We start from the raw sequence: 17,901 nt of genomic DNA, 5'->3' as shown, positions 1-17,901 counted from the left end.
TCAATTTCAGTCCATTTTTATTTCACCTGGTTTTCCAAGTGGGTAAAATAGTTACAAAATAAACAAAAAACAAATCCACCAACATTAATTTAATTACAATGACAACAATCATGTGTAGCAAACTATTTGTTTACAGACTTTTACAGTCATCTCAATACTTGATCAATTTCACCAAATGTTCACTCTGTGTGGCCTTGTATTAGCCTAATTAAACCAAATTAGCCACACATACCAATGAAAATAAATGAATTAATTGTGTGAAAGAATTAGATATATTTCTTCATAGCACTGTATTAGCCTACATCTGTTCATTCATTCTTCACAACCACAATTGTATTGTGCGGAGTGCAAATTTCAAAAGGTATAAAAGACTAAAGATTTGCCACCCTCTCTCATGTATACAAACTGAATAAGAAAACAGTTCAACAGTTGACCTGACATCACACAGCAGCAGTCTTTTTAATTCCTTGTCTGGCCCAAAGGGGGAAGCCTTGCACTTTAGTCATTGTCAGAGCCCTCGGGGGGCAGGAATATCAAGGAATCATGGAAGTTGTGCCCATACGGGCGTAGTCTGTAAACCCCAAACATCATGACCTGCATCTGGTTTGGTGACATTCCGCTAAAGGTGATGGCTAAGTCAGAGCAACAGCCCTCCACCACATCCAAAGAGTTTTTGGACATGCCGTCTTCGATGAGTGAACCCACACTCTTACTGTTGAACAGCCCCTTGCCCTGTGTGTCCTCACCGTTCTCTGCAAAGACCCCAGTGTACTTCAGACATATAGCCAGCTGTTTCTCCTCGCTTAGCTTCCAAAGGGACCTGCTTCGCTCTGGACACTTCTCCCTGTCTTTGAACACGTTCACCAGCCTTCTGAGGGCCTCGTAGCTCAGCACGATGCCGCTCTCGTACTCAACGTACTCCAGTTCGCCCGATTTCACGGTGTGGCCGATGTAAAAGGGCTCGTTGGGGTCTTTGGCCAGAACGAGGTACTTGAGGTTCTCAATAATGGCAAAGGTGGTAGGCCGCGCCACAAAGAACCAGCGCAGGTCACCGGAATTGTCGTACGCGTGCTTCAGGGCCTTGTGCAGCTTGGCCCACTCGTCCTGTTCATTAAGGTCCACCGCTTCTAGAGCTTTGGCTGACTCGGAGCTGTAGAATACAGCCTGGTCGCAGTGTTTACCCCAGGTGTCCTTGGCTGTGGCCCAATACACTAGGACCTTAGGCTGAACCATGATGACGCAATAGACTCGCACCTTCTGGCTCAGCTCCACCATCTGGGGCTCGGACAGGCTCTGTAGCTCGTCGTTGGTGGGAGCCTTGATGTGGTGGTGGTGGTGCTGGTCCTCTGGGCTAGACTGCATGCCTGGTGTGAAGCTCCCTAACAGGGACAACAACAGGCAGAATATGCCTCCCAGGGCCATCCCCTTCATGAAGGAGCTGCCTTCCGACAACATGTTAGTTTGTCAGCAGCACACACTGTGAAAGTAGGAAACAAACATTAATTTGCCCTATTACTAATCAAATGGATAGTCATGGTGGTGGTAAAAGGCGCAAAATAAAGAAGCTAGCTATCTAGCTACATAACAAGTGACTGTCATTTCATGTTAGTTGAGTGTAAAAAAACAACTATACTGAACAAAAATATTTAAACGCAACATGAGTTACAGTTCATATAATGAAATCTGTCAATTGAAATAAATGAGGCACAAATCTATGGATTTCACATGACTGGTCAAGGTCTCAGCAATGGGAGGGCACAGGCCTAACACTTGAGACTGGCCCACCCACTTGGGAGCAAGGCCTAGCCTATCAGAAGGAGTTTTTCCTTACAAAAAGGCTTTATTACAGACAGAAATACTCCTCAGTTTCAACAGCAGGTGAATAAGCCGGATGCGGAGGTTCTGGGATGGCGTTGTTACACGTGCTCTGCGGTTGTCAGGCCAGTTGGACATACTGACAAATTATCTGGCAACAGCTCTGGTGGACATTCCTTAGTCAGCATGCCAATTGCACATTTCATCAACTTGAGAGGTGTTGTGTGACAAAACTGCACTATTTAGAGTGGCCTTTTATTGTCCCCAGCACAAGGGTAATATAATGATCATGCTGTGTAATGATCATGCTGATTAATCAGATTATTGATATGCCACACCTGTCAAGTGGATTATCTTGGCAAATGTTAACATATGAGAAAAATAACCTTTTTGTGCATATGGATCTTTCTAGGATCTTTCATTTCAGCTCATGAACACAAACACTTTCCATGTTTGCGTTCGTGCTTTTTTTCAGTGTAGTTCACTTTTTACTATTAGAATCCGGTTAGCAAAGGACAAACTGTCAGTGCAAAAATTAACTATTTCATTGCTAAATGGCTATGACACTTGACAAACAGGTTTACAAGTAAAGGGTGTATCAGAGTGCTAAACGTACACGCACGCGTAAACACTGCAGTGTTCTAAAATATTGTACCAATTTCTCCTAGCAGCTCAAGCAGTTAATCAAACTGTCGACACATTCAAATGAATAGAGGAAGTGTACCGGGAGACGCGTTGGTTGGGCATTGTGGGGAGGTGCGCGCTCGGACTGTGCATCCCCCGAGAATGGTGGTCTATGAGCCGCGTAGTCATGTTACAAAGGGACGCCGTACTATCGCGTCTCGGCGTTTGTATGATTTACGCTTAATTTACGTCTCGGCGTCTAGACTATGATTTACGCTTAATGAAGCTGTCCAACTACCGTCAGTACAATATTGTTAGCTTGCTTGTTAGGTAACATTACAGATAGCTAGCTACCGTAGCTATAATCACAACATGGCAAAATATCTCATTAAGACAAACGTTTAAACCAAAACATCAAGAAAACACTTACATACAAACGACTGCCACGGGCTAAGAATTCACTCCCTTCTTTTTAGTTTCCACTCCTGTCGAGAGCGGTGTCAGGTGTGCTGTGGCAGATTAAGGGGCCTGGGTTCCGGTCGAAAAGCACAGTTTCGACTGATCCTACAGTTTTGCTTCGGTACTGCAGTCTAACTGACGCTCGGGCCAGAAAGACAATTCCCACATAGGAATTTTCAGATCTGACTTGTCTAACATGACACATTGGTCTTGATCTCCACTATAAAACGCATCTAGACATTATCTCACGTCTTTTACAATAACATTCTCACATTTATTTTAGAATAACATTACGTTTAACAGCGGAGATTTGTATAAACCGTGCTGTCTGTCTATCGGACATTTGCAACATTGTTTCAATATTCAAATTCGATCTCATACTGTCCCATAGAGTCGGGACGAGACAGACAGGCAGCGTTTCTCAGCCAGTCGAAATCATGAATCAGTTGGCATAATTTTATGGATATACGCATCAAAAAAAAAAAATATTTTTTTTTTTAAACAACAACGACAACAAAAATTCTATGCCAGGCGAAATCGCGCCTCATCTAATGAATTTATCCCCTGCAGCAGAGGTAACTTCGGGTTTTCCTCTCTGGTGGTCCTCATGAGAGCCAGTTTCATCGTAGCGCTTGATGGTTTTTGTGACTGCACTTGAAGAAACTTTCAAAGTTCTTGAAATGTTCCGTATTGACTGACATTAAAGTAACAATGGACTGTTGTTTCTCTTTGCTTATTTGAGCTGTTCTGGCCATAATATGAACTTGGTCTTCTACCAAATAGGGCTGGCTATCTTCTGTATATCACCCCTACCTTGTCACAACACAACTGATTGGCTCAATTGCATTAAGAAGGAAAGACATTCCACAAATGTACTTTTAACAATGCACACCTGTTAATTGAAATGCATTCCAGGTGACTACCTCATGTAGCTGATTGAGAGAATGCCAAGAGTGTGAGCAGCCAAGAGAGGCTGCTTTGAAGAATGTCATATGTCAAATATATTTTTATTTGTTTATCACTCTTTTGGTGTCTACATGATTCTATATATGTTATTTCATAGTTTTGATTTCTTCACTATTATTCCACAATGTAGAAAATAGTAAAAAATTAAGAAAAACCTTGAATGTGTCCAAACTTTTGACTGGTTCTGTATGTCTGTTTTCTATTAATCTCAGATACAGATACACTGGGATATTATCAAGACTAGCAATTTAGCTTATTTTCCCATTCTTTTGGACAATAGCCAATTTCTCCTTGTTTCCACTGCCATCAGATTCAAGTTCAGCATCCGCTTCCGCCATCGTCCTCGAGTCCATCCACCTTCCATAGTCTTTCAGGAGGCTGATAATATCCTCAAAAAGTTCTACAACTGCACCATTGAGCATCTTCACTGGCTGCATCATCGCTTGAAATGGCAACTGCTCGGGGCCGAACTACCTGCCATCCAGGACCTCTTTACCAGGCGGTGTCAGAGGAAGACCCTAAAAATTGTCAGACTCCAACCACCCAAGTCATAGACTGTTCTCTCTGCTACCGCACAGCAAGCGATACCGGAGAACCAAGTCTGTGACCAGAAGGCACCTGAGCAGCTCCTACCCCCAATCCATAAGACTGCTTAATCAAATGGCTACCTGGACAATTTACTTTACACTGACCCCCTCTAATATTTATGCTCGTAAGCATTTCATTGTAAAGTCTACACCTGTTGTATTTGATGTGTTTGACCAATACAATTTGATTTGATTTGATTTAGTCCTCCACTCCATACTCACTCTGAGAATTCAGTTCATCCTGCTCTTGGAATCCTCTTGATAGCTCATATCTGTGGCTTGGGGGGACCATTGATTCATGAAAAATATAACTCATGAGCTTAGTTGAACTGTACCTCATCAGAACCTAAAATATAAGCTTGATTTACTCCAGTGTTTGTATCAAAGTAAATGTGAACAAACACTATATAGCCTCAAAAGATGGTTAACGCTATCATTTAGTTATCATGGATGGTCAGTCCTTGCATCCTATTGCTCTGTCTATGAATTTGAGAGTGGTTGCATTTCTCCAGCCCCAAGAGAGAAAGCTTAGTTATTGTTTCAACTGCTGATTACCGCTTTAAACTATATGTGTGACTATAGTAAATTTTACTTATTTTAACACGAACCAGATACAATGCCATTGTACAAACTTTGAAATGGATATCATCACCATAACTCATCATATAATATTTTATTTTGTATAGCCTAATGTTGAAATTAGATTTTGACACATCATAATTGTTTTTTCATTTTGAAATTGAGTAATACAATATTCTATGATGGAAGTCTAGTCCTGCTTGTTTTCATCACTATTTTTTCATCACTATTTTTCACCTAAGAAAGAGCAGATGAGATGATGTATAGAGGTAAGATCAAGACACCAGATTGTTTTCCACAGCAATTTCTGAAACCTGTAGACAACCATATGACAACCTTATAAATCATTTACAACAGTCTGGGCCTTTTGATCATACTCCTATTTCCTGTTATTAAAAACCTTTCATTTTGACAAAGAGACCTTAAAACCTAGAGCATTGACACACCACACACTACGTCATACTTTGTACCCGATCAAACTTTTCTCAGATCTTTTTTTCAACAATCACTAAGGTTATATATGATCAAGGTTGTGTGAAATGTAAATGATAGGATGGTTTTGCAAGTACATATAAAATAATACTTCATTTGTTATGTATAACATGCAACAGGCTTCCTGTATAAACTGACATTAGGAAAGCAGGGCACACAATTGTCTTTGTCAATAGCTTCATGTTCGGACAATGAGAAATGGCTGAAGACCACCCAATAAGTAATTTCCCTGAAGCTTGCCTAATGATGGTCTCTAAACACAACATTATGTATTCTTGGTTTAGAATTGTACTTAAAGGGGTACAAACATTTGTCACTGTAGTGGCACCCAGTGTGGTAAGCCCATTGTACCTTCAGTTATAAGTACATAATTATATCCTTGCAGTTTATACCGTGGAAGAGCAAATAGTGTACATTAGGGGATGAGTTAGTAGGCTACCTTTCTTACATATAGTCCAAGGGTGCAAAAGAGAACCTTTAGAAAATGTACAATTTGCCATTTTAGGGTACCACCAGAGTGACAAATCCGTTTCTTTTAAGTGGCAAAAATGTACCCCTAAAAAGGTTTGCAAAGCCTTATTTGCATATTTCCCATGGTGCATTTCAAGTTAAATTTAGAGTACCACCAATGACTGTGTTTGCTAGTGACAGAGACATGGTTTTTGCATTCAAGGGTACTCAGTCCTGTAACATTCATCAAGTGAGTGTCTAGGTAAGTCTTTTTGACAATATATTACATACACTGAGTATATAAAGGCTTAAGAGCACCTGTTTTTTTCATGACAGTGGCTATGATCCCTTATTGATGTCACTTGTTAAATCCACTGCAAGCAGTGTAGATGAAGTGGAGGAGACCAGTTAAAGGATTTTAAAAAAAGTTTTCAGACACTTGAGATATGGCTTGTGTGTGTGCCATTCAGAGGGTGAAAGGGCAAGACAAAAAATAAGTGCATTTCAACGGGGTATGGTAGTAAACTCAGCAAAAAAAGAAACGTCCTCTCACTGTCAACTGTGTTTATTTTCAGCAAACTTAACATGTGTAAATATTTGTATGAAGATAACAAGATTCAACAGCTGAGACAAACTGAACAAGTTCCACAGACGTGACTAACAAATGGTATAATGTGTCCCTAAACAAATGGGGGGTCAAAATCAAAAGTAACAGTCGGTATCTGGTGTGGCCACCAGTTGCATTAAGTGCTGCAGTGCATCTCCTCCTCATGGACTGCACCAGATTTTCCAGTTCTTGCTGTGAGATGTTTCCCCACTCTTCCACCAAGGTATCTGCAAGTTCCCTGACATTTCTGTGGGGAATGGCCCTAGCCCTCACCCTCCGATCAAACAGGTCCCAGACATGCTCAATGGGATTGAGACCGGGCTCTTCGCTGGCCATGGCAGGACACTGACATTCCTGTCTTGCAGGAAATCACGCACAGAATGAGCAGTATGGCTGGTGGCATTGTCATGCTGGAAGGTCATGTCAGTATGAGCCTGCAGGAAGGGTACCACATGAGGGAGGAGGATGTCTTCCCTGTAACGCACAGCGTTGAGATTGCCTGCAATGACAACAAGCTCAGTCCGGTGATGCTGTGACACACCGCCCCAGACCATGATGTTCCCTCCACCTCCAAATCGATCCCGCTCCAGAGTACAGGCCTCGGTGTAACACTCATTCTTTGACGATAAACGCAAATCCGACCATCACTCCTGGTGAGACAAAACTCGACTTGTCGGTGAAGAGCACTTTTTGCCAGTCCTGTCTGGTCCAGCGACAGTGGGTTTGTGCCCATAGGCGACGTTGTTGCCGGTGATGTCTGGTGAGGACCTGCCTTACAACAGGCCTACAAGCCCTCAGTCCAGCTTCTCTCAGCCTATTGCAGACAGTCTGAGCACTGATGGAGGGATTGTACATTCCTGTTTTAACTCGGGCAGTTGTTGAGATCCTGTACCTGTCCTGCAGGTGTGATGTTCGGATGTACCGATCCTGTGCAGGTGTTGTTACACATGGTCTGCCACTGCGAGGACGATCAGCTGTCCCTCCCGTCTCCCTGTAACACCGTCTCAGGCTTCTCACAGTATGGACATTGCAATTTATTTCCCTGGCCACATCTGAAGTCCTCATGCCTCCTTGCAGCATGCCTAAGGCACGTTCACACAGATGAGCAGGGACCATGGGCATCTTTCTTTTGTTGTTTTTCAGAGTCTGTAGAAAGGCCTCTTTAGGGTCCTAAGTTTTCATAACTGTGACCTTAATTGCCTACCGTCTGTATGCTGTTAGTGTCTTAACGACCGTTCCACAGGTGCATGTTCATTAATTGTTTATGGTTCATTGAACAAGCATGAGAAACAGTGTTTAAATCCTTCACAATGAAGATCTGTTAAGTAATTTGGATTTTTACAAATTATCTTTGAAAGACAGGGTCCTGAAAAAGTTTAGGTGGCAGGTGCGTCAAGAACTGCAATGCTGCTGAATTTTTCATGCTCAACAGTTTCTCATGTGTATTAAAAATGGTCCACCACCCAAAGGACATCCAGCCAACTTGACACAACTGTAGGAAGCATTGGAGTCAAAATTGGCCCTGATATATTCAATGTATATCGTAACGCCATACTTTGACAGGCTTGTTTTACCCCAACATAGTGGTCGGAAACTCCTGGTTTGCAGGCCACATCAGACAAGTCCTATTATGCTGGCTTGCAAAGTGAAATGTAATTCCTATTGGATTTCAACCAGAGTTAGGATATCCCAAAATGGGAAAGAACCAAAGGGAGAGACAGATATAGGGGAGGTAATCAGGAAAGTGATGGAGTCCAGGTGAGTTTCAGGCGCTCATAAAGATGGTGGCAGGTGTGGGTAATAGTGAGTAAACTGGCAACTTCAAGCGCCGGGGAGCGGAAGTAAACATAACAGCAGCCTGCATTTAGAATGACTGCCAAGGTAGGAAAATGTGTAAATGAGACTTCCTAAACACTTTAAACAGGAAGAATTACTTTCACATTGGGTTAGTTAATTTTATGTAGCATAAGATCAATCAATGTGCATGCAAAAACACAACATTCTAAAAATCAACCTGCAATAGAGCATGCTGGGACATATGATAATGATCCATTTGTTTTTTGTGTGTGTTATGATTGTACAGAAATGTACCATTATACTAGATTATTCGCATATGTAGGCCTACCCTAAAAGGTACCAAACAGTACAAGATTATATGTGTATCTCTGAAGGTACATTGTGTATTCTGATCTATTTGTACCATAAGGAACAATACTGTACCCTAACCATAGACTTTTTTTTCTGAGAGTGTATGACTACAAGGGTAAGAGAAGAAAAGAAGAAAAGAAACAGTCTGTGCGTAGAAGGGGCTGTGATTAGAACAGTGAATCATGTTGTCTGTGATGGGATGAACAACCCATTAGAACAAGAAAATGGTGTTAGTCAGACATAGAATCTGAGGATGCTGACTGGCCTCTGATTGCTATTGGAGAGTAAACATTTGTTAGGGCCCTCTGAACAAGCAGAGATAGGCCCTAGATACATTGACAGAATCCCTGAATTGTGTCTATGACGATGGGGCCATTACATCAAAACCATTTAGACTGAGACTGGGTGACATGATAATGTATTGATCCCGTCATGATGGATGGTTGAGGAAGATATAAAAGTGAAGTTCCCAGTCAGGGTAAGATAGTACAGTCCAGAGCCACCTAAGCTATTGTCATCATGCTGTCCTTAGCACTGTTCTACATTTTGGCTGTTATTTGCTCTGCCAGACGGACGCATGCTCTACCACTGTATCCAGACACAAGCTTGGAACCTCAAGAAGGTATGCAAGAGAATCTGTGGTGTAGGGAAAATTTCCCTTGATTTGATCATTTCTGAATAGTCTGTTCTATTTTAGGGCATGTCTTGCTGAACCTTATGAGACAATTAAGGTCTCATCTTTTCTTGGTGGAATTGATAGTGTTCAGGTTTCTGATATTCATTCTTAGATCCCTATGCATAATGCTGTGAGGGCAATGTTGAACTCTGAAATTCTTTGTCTGTTGACAGAGTTTTCTATAACCATGTAGGTCTCCCGTAGATGGCAAAGGGGATAGATTTTCCTCTGAGAACATTGAAGGCAATAGCTATTTTGACTGTTAAATTCAGGGTTCGAGTCTGGATTAGGGTGACATCATTGGGTTCACTGGAACTTTCAGCAATGGTGTGGGTCTCAGTATTGATGATAGTGATAATACGGTTTGATAATTGAGAGCTGTTATGCCTGAGCAGAGCTGATCCAGAAGTTGGTGGCAGAGGTGGAGGATGGAGAGAACGCTGAGCTGACTGACCAGAGAGAGGTGAAGAATCTCTACCCTCTCCTGATGCAGCGCAGTGGCGCCAGGGGTACATGGAATAAAGCAGGTGAGGAGAGATAACCTAGAACCAAGACACTAAGGATTGGACATGAATGTTCTGATATCCCATAACTCTTTGCCATATGTTAATCAAAAAGCACAATTAGTTTTATTCTCAACAGCTAGTCACCCATGTAACATGATTAGTTCTGTATTGAATTGGGTTTATGTTCTCAATTTTCCATCAGGAGCTAAAGATTCTGTGCAGCAGGATAAATTTGTCAACATGGTAAGTGTTAGACATTTTTATTTGAATATGTAATACAGAAGAATCCTCTAGGAAAAGCCATTATATTATGTCCTGTTCTATTTTGCTCCACGTGTCATAAAATGTATTGTGCTTTTTTTAGGTTGATGATCTGAAGGCGGTGGTGTTGAAGCTCGCTGCAGCCGACAAGCTTCGCTCTCAGGGCTTCCTTCGGTCTGAGCAGAATTTACCGAAAACCAACAAGAGAGGTGAGTAATGAAGAACGTTATCCTGGACCGACTCCGTTGCCATACCTTTCTTTATGTTCCTTATGTACATAGTAAGAACAGATGTTTGCTGAGGACAATCAAAAACACAGTGTTGCGTCAACAACAGAAGAAAATGAATTTATACCGGCATATTTGCAATGAAGTGTTTGGTAAGGATGTTTAACTAAGGATTGTTCTGAGGAAGGTCAGATGGAGTAACTATAGCATTGCAGGATACAAACAGGATATGATAGGACTCATGAAAGCAGAACTGATGCACATAATCTTGACATTTGTCTTTATCTTTCTCTTTCTTCCCTGGATAGCTTGCTTCTGGAAATACTGTGTGACAAACTAGAAGCTGTGTGCTGGAGGAGAATAAGATCATTTTTGACGATACCTGGACAAGAACACCTTCTCACCACCCTCACCCCAAGCTGTGTCCCTTATTAAATATTAAAATTACAGCCCCAAGACAATGGGTACATTGTTCATACATAGAAACCTAGAGTAAATGATTGGTAGGAAATATATTTTTTAATCCAGCTGAAAATGGCCTTGCATTGAGGCTGGCTGACAATAAAATGAAATATACAGTATAATGTGGATTGAATGGAACAACTTTGTTTTTGACACCAACACTGTGTCAGATTGCATATACATTTCTACACAAATACACAGTGTATATGCCTAGAACCAATGCTTGGAAGCGAAAAGAAGTCAACAACATTAGTCTTAGACAGTAAAGAAATGTATCATAAGGGAATGAGGTTTTGAAGTGTCTGTCGTATGTCTAGGAGATATTAAAAAGCTCAGGATATATGTACATATTTAACCCCTTATTTGTTTGGTCACAAACTACAACAATACTTCAATTTGTACCTTACAACCATCGTGAGAGTCTCCTCTTTTCAAATAAGTTTGTAGCTTAAACGGATCGGACACAACAGACAGAAGTTGGCACCTCAGTGTTACCGAATTCAGACGAGTCCAGTGACACGTGGAGGTCGTAGAGCAAAATGTAAAACCACTTTGTGAGTGTCTCCCCTTTCTCTAGAGTGGTCATAATAGTTTTATAGGCCAAACCGGTCGGATGCTGCAGACGATTTCACAAGAAGACCGATTTTTCGGGAGGTCTTATGGTCTGACAAACACTGCTGTACAGTAGCTCGGCCACCATCCACCGCAGATGTGGAAGGCCGATATCCGTGGATTGAGACACAGCCCAGGCAAAAAGAGATCTCTAGCTTATTAAACGGACCCATTTTGATGGGGATATTTGTTAGTAATTATGTTCCTTCGATTGCCGCACGGGTGTGTCAATAGATTTAAGGATTAAACACAAATTAGCTGTCAAGTTATTTAAATTGACAAATTTAGAAATGCACAGTAGATAAATATTTAGGGTAATCATGCAACATAAATCAGATATGACTACATACAGTATATATGGATTTCTTTGACATGATCAGCAATGGTTTCTGTGTTTCCTTTTTACACCCACAAGGGAGCAGGAGAGTCCTAGAGATTTACACACACACACACACACTCTCGAGGGTCAGACTCATGAAATAGATTTTATTTTAGTTCACATCATAGTTTGAAAAAACTAGAATCAGGCAGGTATAATGTATTATGGTAAAACATTTGACCTAAACTTATTTACATGATAATTGACTATTCTTTATGGTAATCATGAGCAACTGTTAAAATAGATTTTATATCACGACATTCAATCACACATAAACATAATTAGAATACACTCTTATGGTCTTATACATTCTAATTTTATGGGTGTTCAGGTGGAGAAAAAAAATATATTTACACTATGGACAAAGAAACACTTAATTAGATAAACAGTCAAATTGCACACTTGGCCAATTTAGTGTGGCATATAATGGGAACTGGCAGTATAATTACTTGAAATAAACACTGTAGCAGCCTATTAGTCAATTGTCTGTAAAACACAAGGCATTTTGTAAATAATGCACATTTTAACATAATGCACTTTAATTAAGCGGGTGTGAACTTCTGTACTGATCTGATTCCTAGAATGCCTATCGATTTCAAAGGCATCCTGATGCAGGATTGACTTGAGATACTTTGATAATGATTGCTGTGGCCTCCCAAAAATGTGTTAAATTTTTTGGGGGGTGAATGAGTTACCATTTCCATGTAAGGTAATAGTGAAAGAGGACATGTTGTGTAATGTTTGGTTAAAGGTTGGTTATAGATTTACAGCCTCTTATTGGTCACGTCCAGGTAAGCCTTCTCGATCTCGATGTTGGCAGGGCAGGTCTGACTGAACTCCTCCCTCTCGTAGGCATTGTTCAGGTACCTCCAAACACCGGTGAACTGCGCCGGGATGTCAAAGTCACAGTACTTCTTGGCAGCAATCTATCATATAAAACAGAATACATGGGAAAACTGTTGAATTGTGAGACACTATAAACCATAATAGTCATGTTACACTATTTAAATAATGAAGACTGGAGAACAAGGACGGAGAATGTTTATTCCCAATGGTTAAAAATTAAGTTACACTTCTCTCAGGATTAGAAAGTAAGGACGGACCCTGTCATTGCGTAGGTTGTGTTCTACACTTCATAAGACATGCCTAATACCAGAAAATAATCAAATTCGTATTGTATACCGTTTATGGATGGACCTATTTGTCTCACCTTGATGACATGCAGCTTGGGCAGAAGGTTGCAATCTGCCAGGGTGAGATGGTCGCCATCCAGGAACTTTCTCTTGGAGAGGGTGATGCTTTCTCTGGAGTTGTGGTCAATCTCTTCTGGGACGGGGGAGTTCAGGTAGAGATCCAGCCGCTTGAACTCCCGGAGCAGTGCCTTCTCTTGGACTATGGATTGAGAGAAACACAGGTATGTATATCAGACATATATTATATATCTATAGCTTTAGAGGTGTTCCTTATGGGCACCTTTCCCAGACCCAGATTAAGTTTATATATTGGGTTGAAAAAGCGCTTTCAATTGAGATTCTCCATTGAGCCTGCTTTTCATAGCCAGGAGTAGGCATTGTCTGGTCCCAAACATTCGCATCAAACCAGCATTTCATGAAGGCATACGCCCATAGCGTGTATTCCGTTGAGTACGTATTTTCCATTGCCTCATAAGACATGGTCTAATAGATTAATGTGGACTGACTGTAACTTCACATACAAGTAGTGTTGGCTGGGTTGTTCTTGATGAAAGCGGAGAACTTCGCGAAAATGTCCGCACCCACGTCAAAGGACTCTTTGTTGACTGGGCTAAGGTGTGGATACCTGAAGGGAGGGAGATGAGATGAGCCTGAGTATGAATTTGTTTTGAAGAAGGTCAGTGCATTTCACTTTCTTTAATATAATAACACTATACCTGGGTGGGGCCAGTGTTTGCTCCAGAAACTCCTCGATCTTGATAAAGTCTGTCTTGAGGGTTCCGTTGTACAGGAGGAACGGAGGGTTGGTCCCTGGTGCCAAATCCTTCAGCTCTGCTGGCTTCCTAGAGTGTACCAGGGCAGGGTTGGGTGGAGAGGTGGGTAAAAGGGAGGGAGAAAGGGAGTAGACAGGGTCATATATGTGATCCTTCCAGCTTTATATCAATAGATACGATGTCGATCATTCAGCGACACAATCACAATGAACACAATGGTTATCAAGCCATGTCAAAAATCCAGTGTTGGCATTCTTGATGAATGATTCCAACAATGCCCATGATTCAGTAAGTAAAACACACTGACATGGGAGTGGCTAGCTCAAAGGGTGCATGTTGTGTTTTTTCTTAATCACTCAGTTATCAGCATCCTTTCAACGTTTCCTGATCTTATTAGCTCACTCACTGGTAATGGGCCTGAGAAATTCACACGGTTTAGATTAAGAAAATATGTTTGTTCAATAACATACGGACCATTCTGCTATTGCTTTAGCCTTGCAAACACAGCCCTCTATCCCCTCTCTGTATCACACCCCATTGAGTGTTACTTTTTCCTTATTAAACGGTTTGGTTTGTGAAAAACATCCTTGTTCTCCCTCAACTCTTAATAGAGCCCTGCGTGAGTGAGGGTTTTGTCTAGAAGGGATACTGTTTATGTCAAAATTGACTTTTCGTAGCAGGTTAGGACAACTCATGCAGTTGGTTAGGAGAATTAATATAGCAAGTTAGGTTAATTAGGTTAAGATTAGGGAAACGGTTGGGGTTAAGGTTAGCTAAAATGCTAAATAATTACATTTTGGAAGTCAATTTTACATAATCTAGACATGACCCTGTGTAAGGGGATCTTTAAACAGATGCACAGGAAGTGGAAGGGTGGGAGGCGGGGGGCTCACTTCCTCATGTCGACGGTGGTAACGGTGAACTTGACTCCTTTCAGCCACAGGACCATGAAGAGTCTCTGGCAGAATGGGCAGTTGCCCACGTTCTCTCCATCGTGGCCAGCCTGAAGGACAAGCAGCATTAATAATTGGGTTTAGGTTTGGTTATAGCCTGGTTCTGTTTGTGCTGTATTGCCAATTCCTTTGGTCATTGTCATACCAAGGGAGTTGGGGCGGCAGGGTAGCCTAGTGGTTAGAGCGTTGGACTAGTAACTGAAAGGTTGAATCCCCGAGCTGAAAAGTTAAAATCTGTCATTCTGCCCCTGACAGTTAAAATATTTTTTTTACCTTTATTTAACCAGGCAAGTCAGTTAAGAACAAATTCTTATTTTCAATGACAGCCTAGGAACAGTGGGTTAACTGCCTGTTCAGGGGCAGAACAACAGATTTGTACCTTGTCAGCTCAGGGGTTTGAACTCACAACCTTCCGGTTACTAGTCCAACACTCTAACCACTAGGCTACCCTGCCGCACTGTTCCTAGGCCGTCATTGAAAATAAGAATTTGTTCTTAACTGACTTGCCTAGTTAGATAAAGGTAAAATAAAAAAGTTGGCAAGACAATATTAGCATATCTCGGACCAGGCTAGTTTACCAGTAGTATATTTCATAGACAGCAATATACAATAACTGCCTCAAACACAGAAGACTCATGGTCACAAGTAAGAAAGTGCCCTTTCCAAATTCCAATAGCTTCATGTTGACATTGTCCATGTTATCCTTACAGTAAGTCCTGATCTCCAACCCTATCATGCAATTCATATTAATCTCATGTCATAACAAAAGACACAGATATACACACTTGTAGTGGTGGGAGTGGCTGGGGTATTTTAGGAGCTGCTACTTGATAGAAAAAGCAGACATTGTGTTGGAGAGGAAGATAACGGTAGATAACGGCCTCTGGTATTGAGAAACAAACTGAATTGTTCACTCACTGTTGTACGCAATTTTATTTTGTGTGTGTGTGTTTTAAGCAACGCTCCCCACACAACCTGACCTGAGCTTGAGAGGATCTGCAGAGAAGAAGGCGAGAAACTCCCCAAATACAGGTACGCCAAGCTTGTAGTGTTGTACCAAAGAAGACTCAAGGCTTTAATCACTGCCAAAGTTGCTTCAACAAAGTACTGAGTAAAGGGTATGAATACTTATGTAAATATGAAATATTAAAAAACGTTTTTGCTTTGTTGTTATGGGATATTGTGTGTAGATATATATATATATATATATATATATATATATATATATATATATATATATATATATATATATATATATATAAAGTCATCCATTTTACAATAAGGCCGTAATGTAACAAAATGTGGAAAAGGTCAAGGGGTCTGAATGCTTTTCGAATGCACCGTGGCTTCACCTCCCTTTTACCAAAAATCTTTGTCTCACAGACGCCCTTCGGCTCCCCCTCCAAAGGAAGTAGGGATACATGGACATACCCAGAGTTGCAGAACAAACACCCTGAGATTTGACGTGTCCCCTCATGAGGAAAAGGGGGGATCTGGCGCCGAAGGGGTGGATTACGTTTCTGGGATATGACTTCACATAGAAACATACGTGTGTATGTGTCTTCTTATTTGATATTTTTGTGTGAATGTGCGTATTTGTAATAGAGCATGTGCAAATGTGTCAGTGTGTGGGCGTGTCTGTCTCATCGGGGGCCAGGGGTCTCCAGCGTCCTGCCATCACCTCCTGGGCGTGTGGTGATAAGGTGGCCTCCAGTATCTGGCGTCATTACCCAGGGATAAAGGCCACTCTCACTGTCACTGAGGAGTGTATGCTCTGACACACACACACACACACACATACACACGCACATGCACACACACGCACGCACGCACACACACACACACACGCACCAGCCTCCAAGGCTTTACGTAACCCTAGATGACGACCGTTCATGGAGTGCCAACCATTGGATTGATGGTGCCCATAATGAAGATCTCTGACCCTCTACAATGCTGAGGGCTGATAAGTGAACTACAAATCTTGGTCACATTCCAGTTTTTACCAATCCTGAACACAACACTACAAGTATTGAGCCCTTATTTGAAACAGAGGCTATGGCTGACGTAGCTGAAGCTTGCATTACAGCTTGATTTTGTACATTTCATTTGCTTTCACATGAAACACTTTTGAGGTATGTTTGTCTGTATTTCAATCATCACATAATTGACATCTTTTTACATATTGTTGAAATAGTAGACATTCATAGGCGGTATGTTAGAATTAATACAAATTCTTCTTATTTTTATTCTAAACTAAAGGAAAAACAATACTAAACTAAACACAATACTGACCTTTATGAAGAGTTCAATTGTCGGGTCTTTGTCGGAGTTCTGTCGTAGTGCCATTTTGTCCAAAAGCTGTGTTGTGTGGTGCCAAGTTCAGAAACGTTTTTCCAACAAGTGTCCTCAGACCCAACCAAAACCTCTTAACACTGAAGACTCCAAGTCCACTGATGTAAAACCTCACTATGCCCTTGAGTCTGCTATATATCTGTGTGCTCTAGTGTGCTGGTTTATATATGGATCTTAGGAGGCAGTGTAAGACCCTTGTGGCTGGCATGCTTTGTCTGAGGGCTTCATGAGGCTATCACTGTGAAAAGTCAGAGGAGGGGGTGGGTCCAGAGGATGGGCGTGGTCCTCCCTTATATAAACAGTGCCAAGCTCTCTCTATGAGGAGAGCCTAAAATAGGTCCTATTATTTGTCAGTTGATAACAGTTAAACTTAAATGTAAATGTTAAATGTAATAACAGTTAATCAAACAATGTAGACATATAGTTTCACCATGTGACAAAAAAGCTGACAGCTATCATATTCCCCATACTGACAGTATAACCATATTGAATACACTGTTTTGATGATTTGTCACACTAGTAACTAGTGTACACTTTCTACTTTTTGGCTCGTCCTTACAAAGCATGTACTGTGTTGGAATATACTGGGAAATACTGGGAAATGATTTGGAAATGTTAACATACAAGTGGCTCTCATCTGTTTGAGCAAGTGATTGCTTTGGTAACTGGGCTTCCAGATGAGGATATTTTGTGATGAGACCCAATTGCGCATGAGAAACAAATATATATATATATCACACATTTTTGATGTCGTGTTATGGTAAGGATTTCTGGAGAAAA

At 41.2% G+C, this 17,901-nt stretch overlaps 3 protein-coding genes and 1 long non-coding RNA gene across 5 annotated transcripts; 2 read left to right on the top strand and 2 right to left on the bottom strand.

The window, feature by feature from the left end:
* On the bottom strand, positions 1–3,034 carry LOC118363629 (C1GALT1-specific chaperone 1-like). 2 transcript variants are annotated; one of them, XM_035744687.2, is made up of 2 exons: positions 2,870–3,034; positions 1–1,477 (listed from the first exon to the last, which is right to left on the bottom strand). In XM_035744687.2, the coding sequence occupies exon 2, from the start codon at positions 1,453–1,455 to the stop codon at positions 499–501; it is 957 nt and encodes a 318-aa protein (XP_035600580.1). In that variant the 5' UTR covers positions 1,456–1,477; positions 2,870–3,034; the 3' UTR covers positions 1–498. The 2 variants fall into 2 exon arrangements, with proteins under 2 accessions (XP_035600580.1, XP_052344420.1); XM_052488460.1 differs by having other exon boundaries at positions 2,874–3,024.
* Positions 3,035–9,068: 6,034 nt separating this feature from the next.
* urp1 (urotensin-related peptide 1) lies at positions 9,069–11,133 on the top strand. Its single transcript, XM_052488461.1, has 5 exons — positions 9,069–9,349; positions 9,799–9,930; positions 10,112–10,152; positions 10,274–10,379; positions 10,706–11,133. The coding sequence occupies exons 1-5, from the start codon at positions 9,247–9,249 to the stop codon at positions 10,735–10,737; spliced, it is 414 nt and encodes a 137-aa protein (XP_052344421.1). The 5' UTR covers positions 9,069–9,246; the 3' UTR covers positions 10,738–11,133.
* Positions 11,134–11,937: 804 nt separating this feature from the next.
* Positions 11,938–17,333, bottom strand: LOC118363625 (chloride intracellular channel protein 2-like). Its single transcript, XM_035744684.2, has 6 exons — positions 17,062–17,333; positions 14,710–14,819; positions 13,760–13,885; positions 13,565–13,668; positions 13,061–13,242; positions 11,938–12,776 (listed from the first exon to the last, which is right to left on the bottom strand). Exons 1-6 carry the CDS (start codon positions 17,113–17,115, stop codon positions 12,615–12,617), a joined length of 738 nt encoding a protein of 245 aa, XP_035600577.1. The 5' UTR covers positions 17,116–17,333; the 3' UTR covers positions 11,938–12,614.
* LOC127914008 (uncharacterized) lies at positions 15,549–17,054 on the top strand. The gene is made up of 2 exons (XR_008087592.1): positions 15,549–15,801; positions 16,153–17,054. It is a non-coding gene; the product is annotated as an uncharacterized LOC127914008 (long non-coding RNA).
* Positions 17,334–17,901: the final 568 nt, after the last annotated feature.

This window comes from Oncorhynchus keta, chromosome 30 (assembly GCF_023373465.1).
Source record: "Oncorhynchus keta strain PuntledgeMale-10-30-2019 chromosome 30, Oket_V2, whole genome shotgun sequence".
Taxonomy (NCBI): Eukaryota; Metazoa; Chordata; class Actinopteri; order Salmoniformes; family Salmonidae; genus Oncorhynchus; species Oncorhynchus keta.
Note: the sequence above shows the minus strand (reverse complement) of the source record. Positions and strands in the feature narration are given on the sequence as shown.

What these genes read in the sequence shown, in the direction of transcription:
- LOC118363629 (XM_035744687.2), bottom strand. Translation starts at nt 1,455, where the DNA reads ATGTTGTCGGAAGGCAGCTCCTTCATGAAGGGGATGGCCCTGGGAGGC.
- urp1 (XM_052488461.1), top strand. Translation starts at nt 9,247, where the DNA reads ATGCTGTCCTTAGCACTGTTCTACATTTTGGCTGTTATTTGCTCTGCC. An exon ending in GGGTACATGGAATAAAGCAG is followed by an intron (nt 9,931 to 10,111) that starts GTGAGGAGAGAT and finishes ATTTTCCATCAG; the next exon opens with GAGCTAAAGATTCTGTGCAG. An exon ending in ACCGAAAACCAACAAGAGAG is followed by an intron (nt 10,380 to 10,705) that starts GTGAGTAATGAA and finishes TTCCCTGGATAG; the next exon opens with CTTGCTTCTGGAAATACTGT.
- LOC118363625 (XM_035744684.2), bottom strand. Translation starts at nt 17,115, where the DNA reads ATGGCACTACGACAGAACTCCGACAAAGACCCGACAATTGAACTCTTC. An exon ending in CAATTGAACTCTTCATAAAG is followed by an intron (nt 14,820 to 17,061) that starts GTCAGTATTGTG and finishes CTTGTCCTTCAG; the next exon opens with GCTGGCCACGATGGAGAGAA. An exon ending in CAAACACTGGCCCCACCCAG is followed by an intron (nt 13,669 to 13,759) that starts GTATAGTGTTAT and finishes CCCTCCCTTCAG; the next exon opens with GTATCCACACCTTAGCCCAG.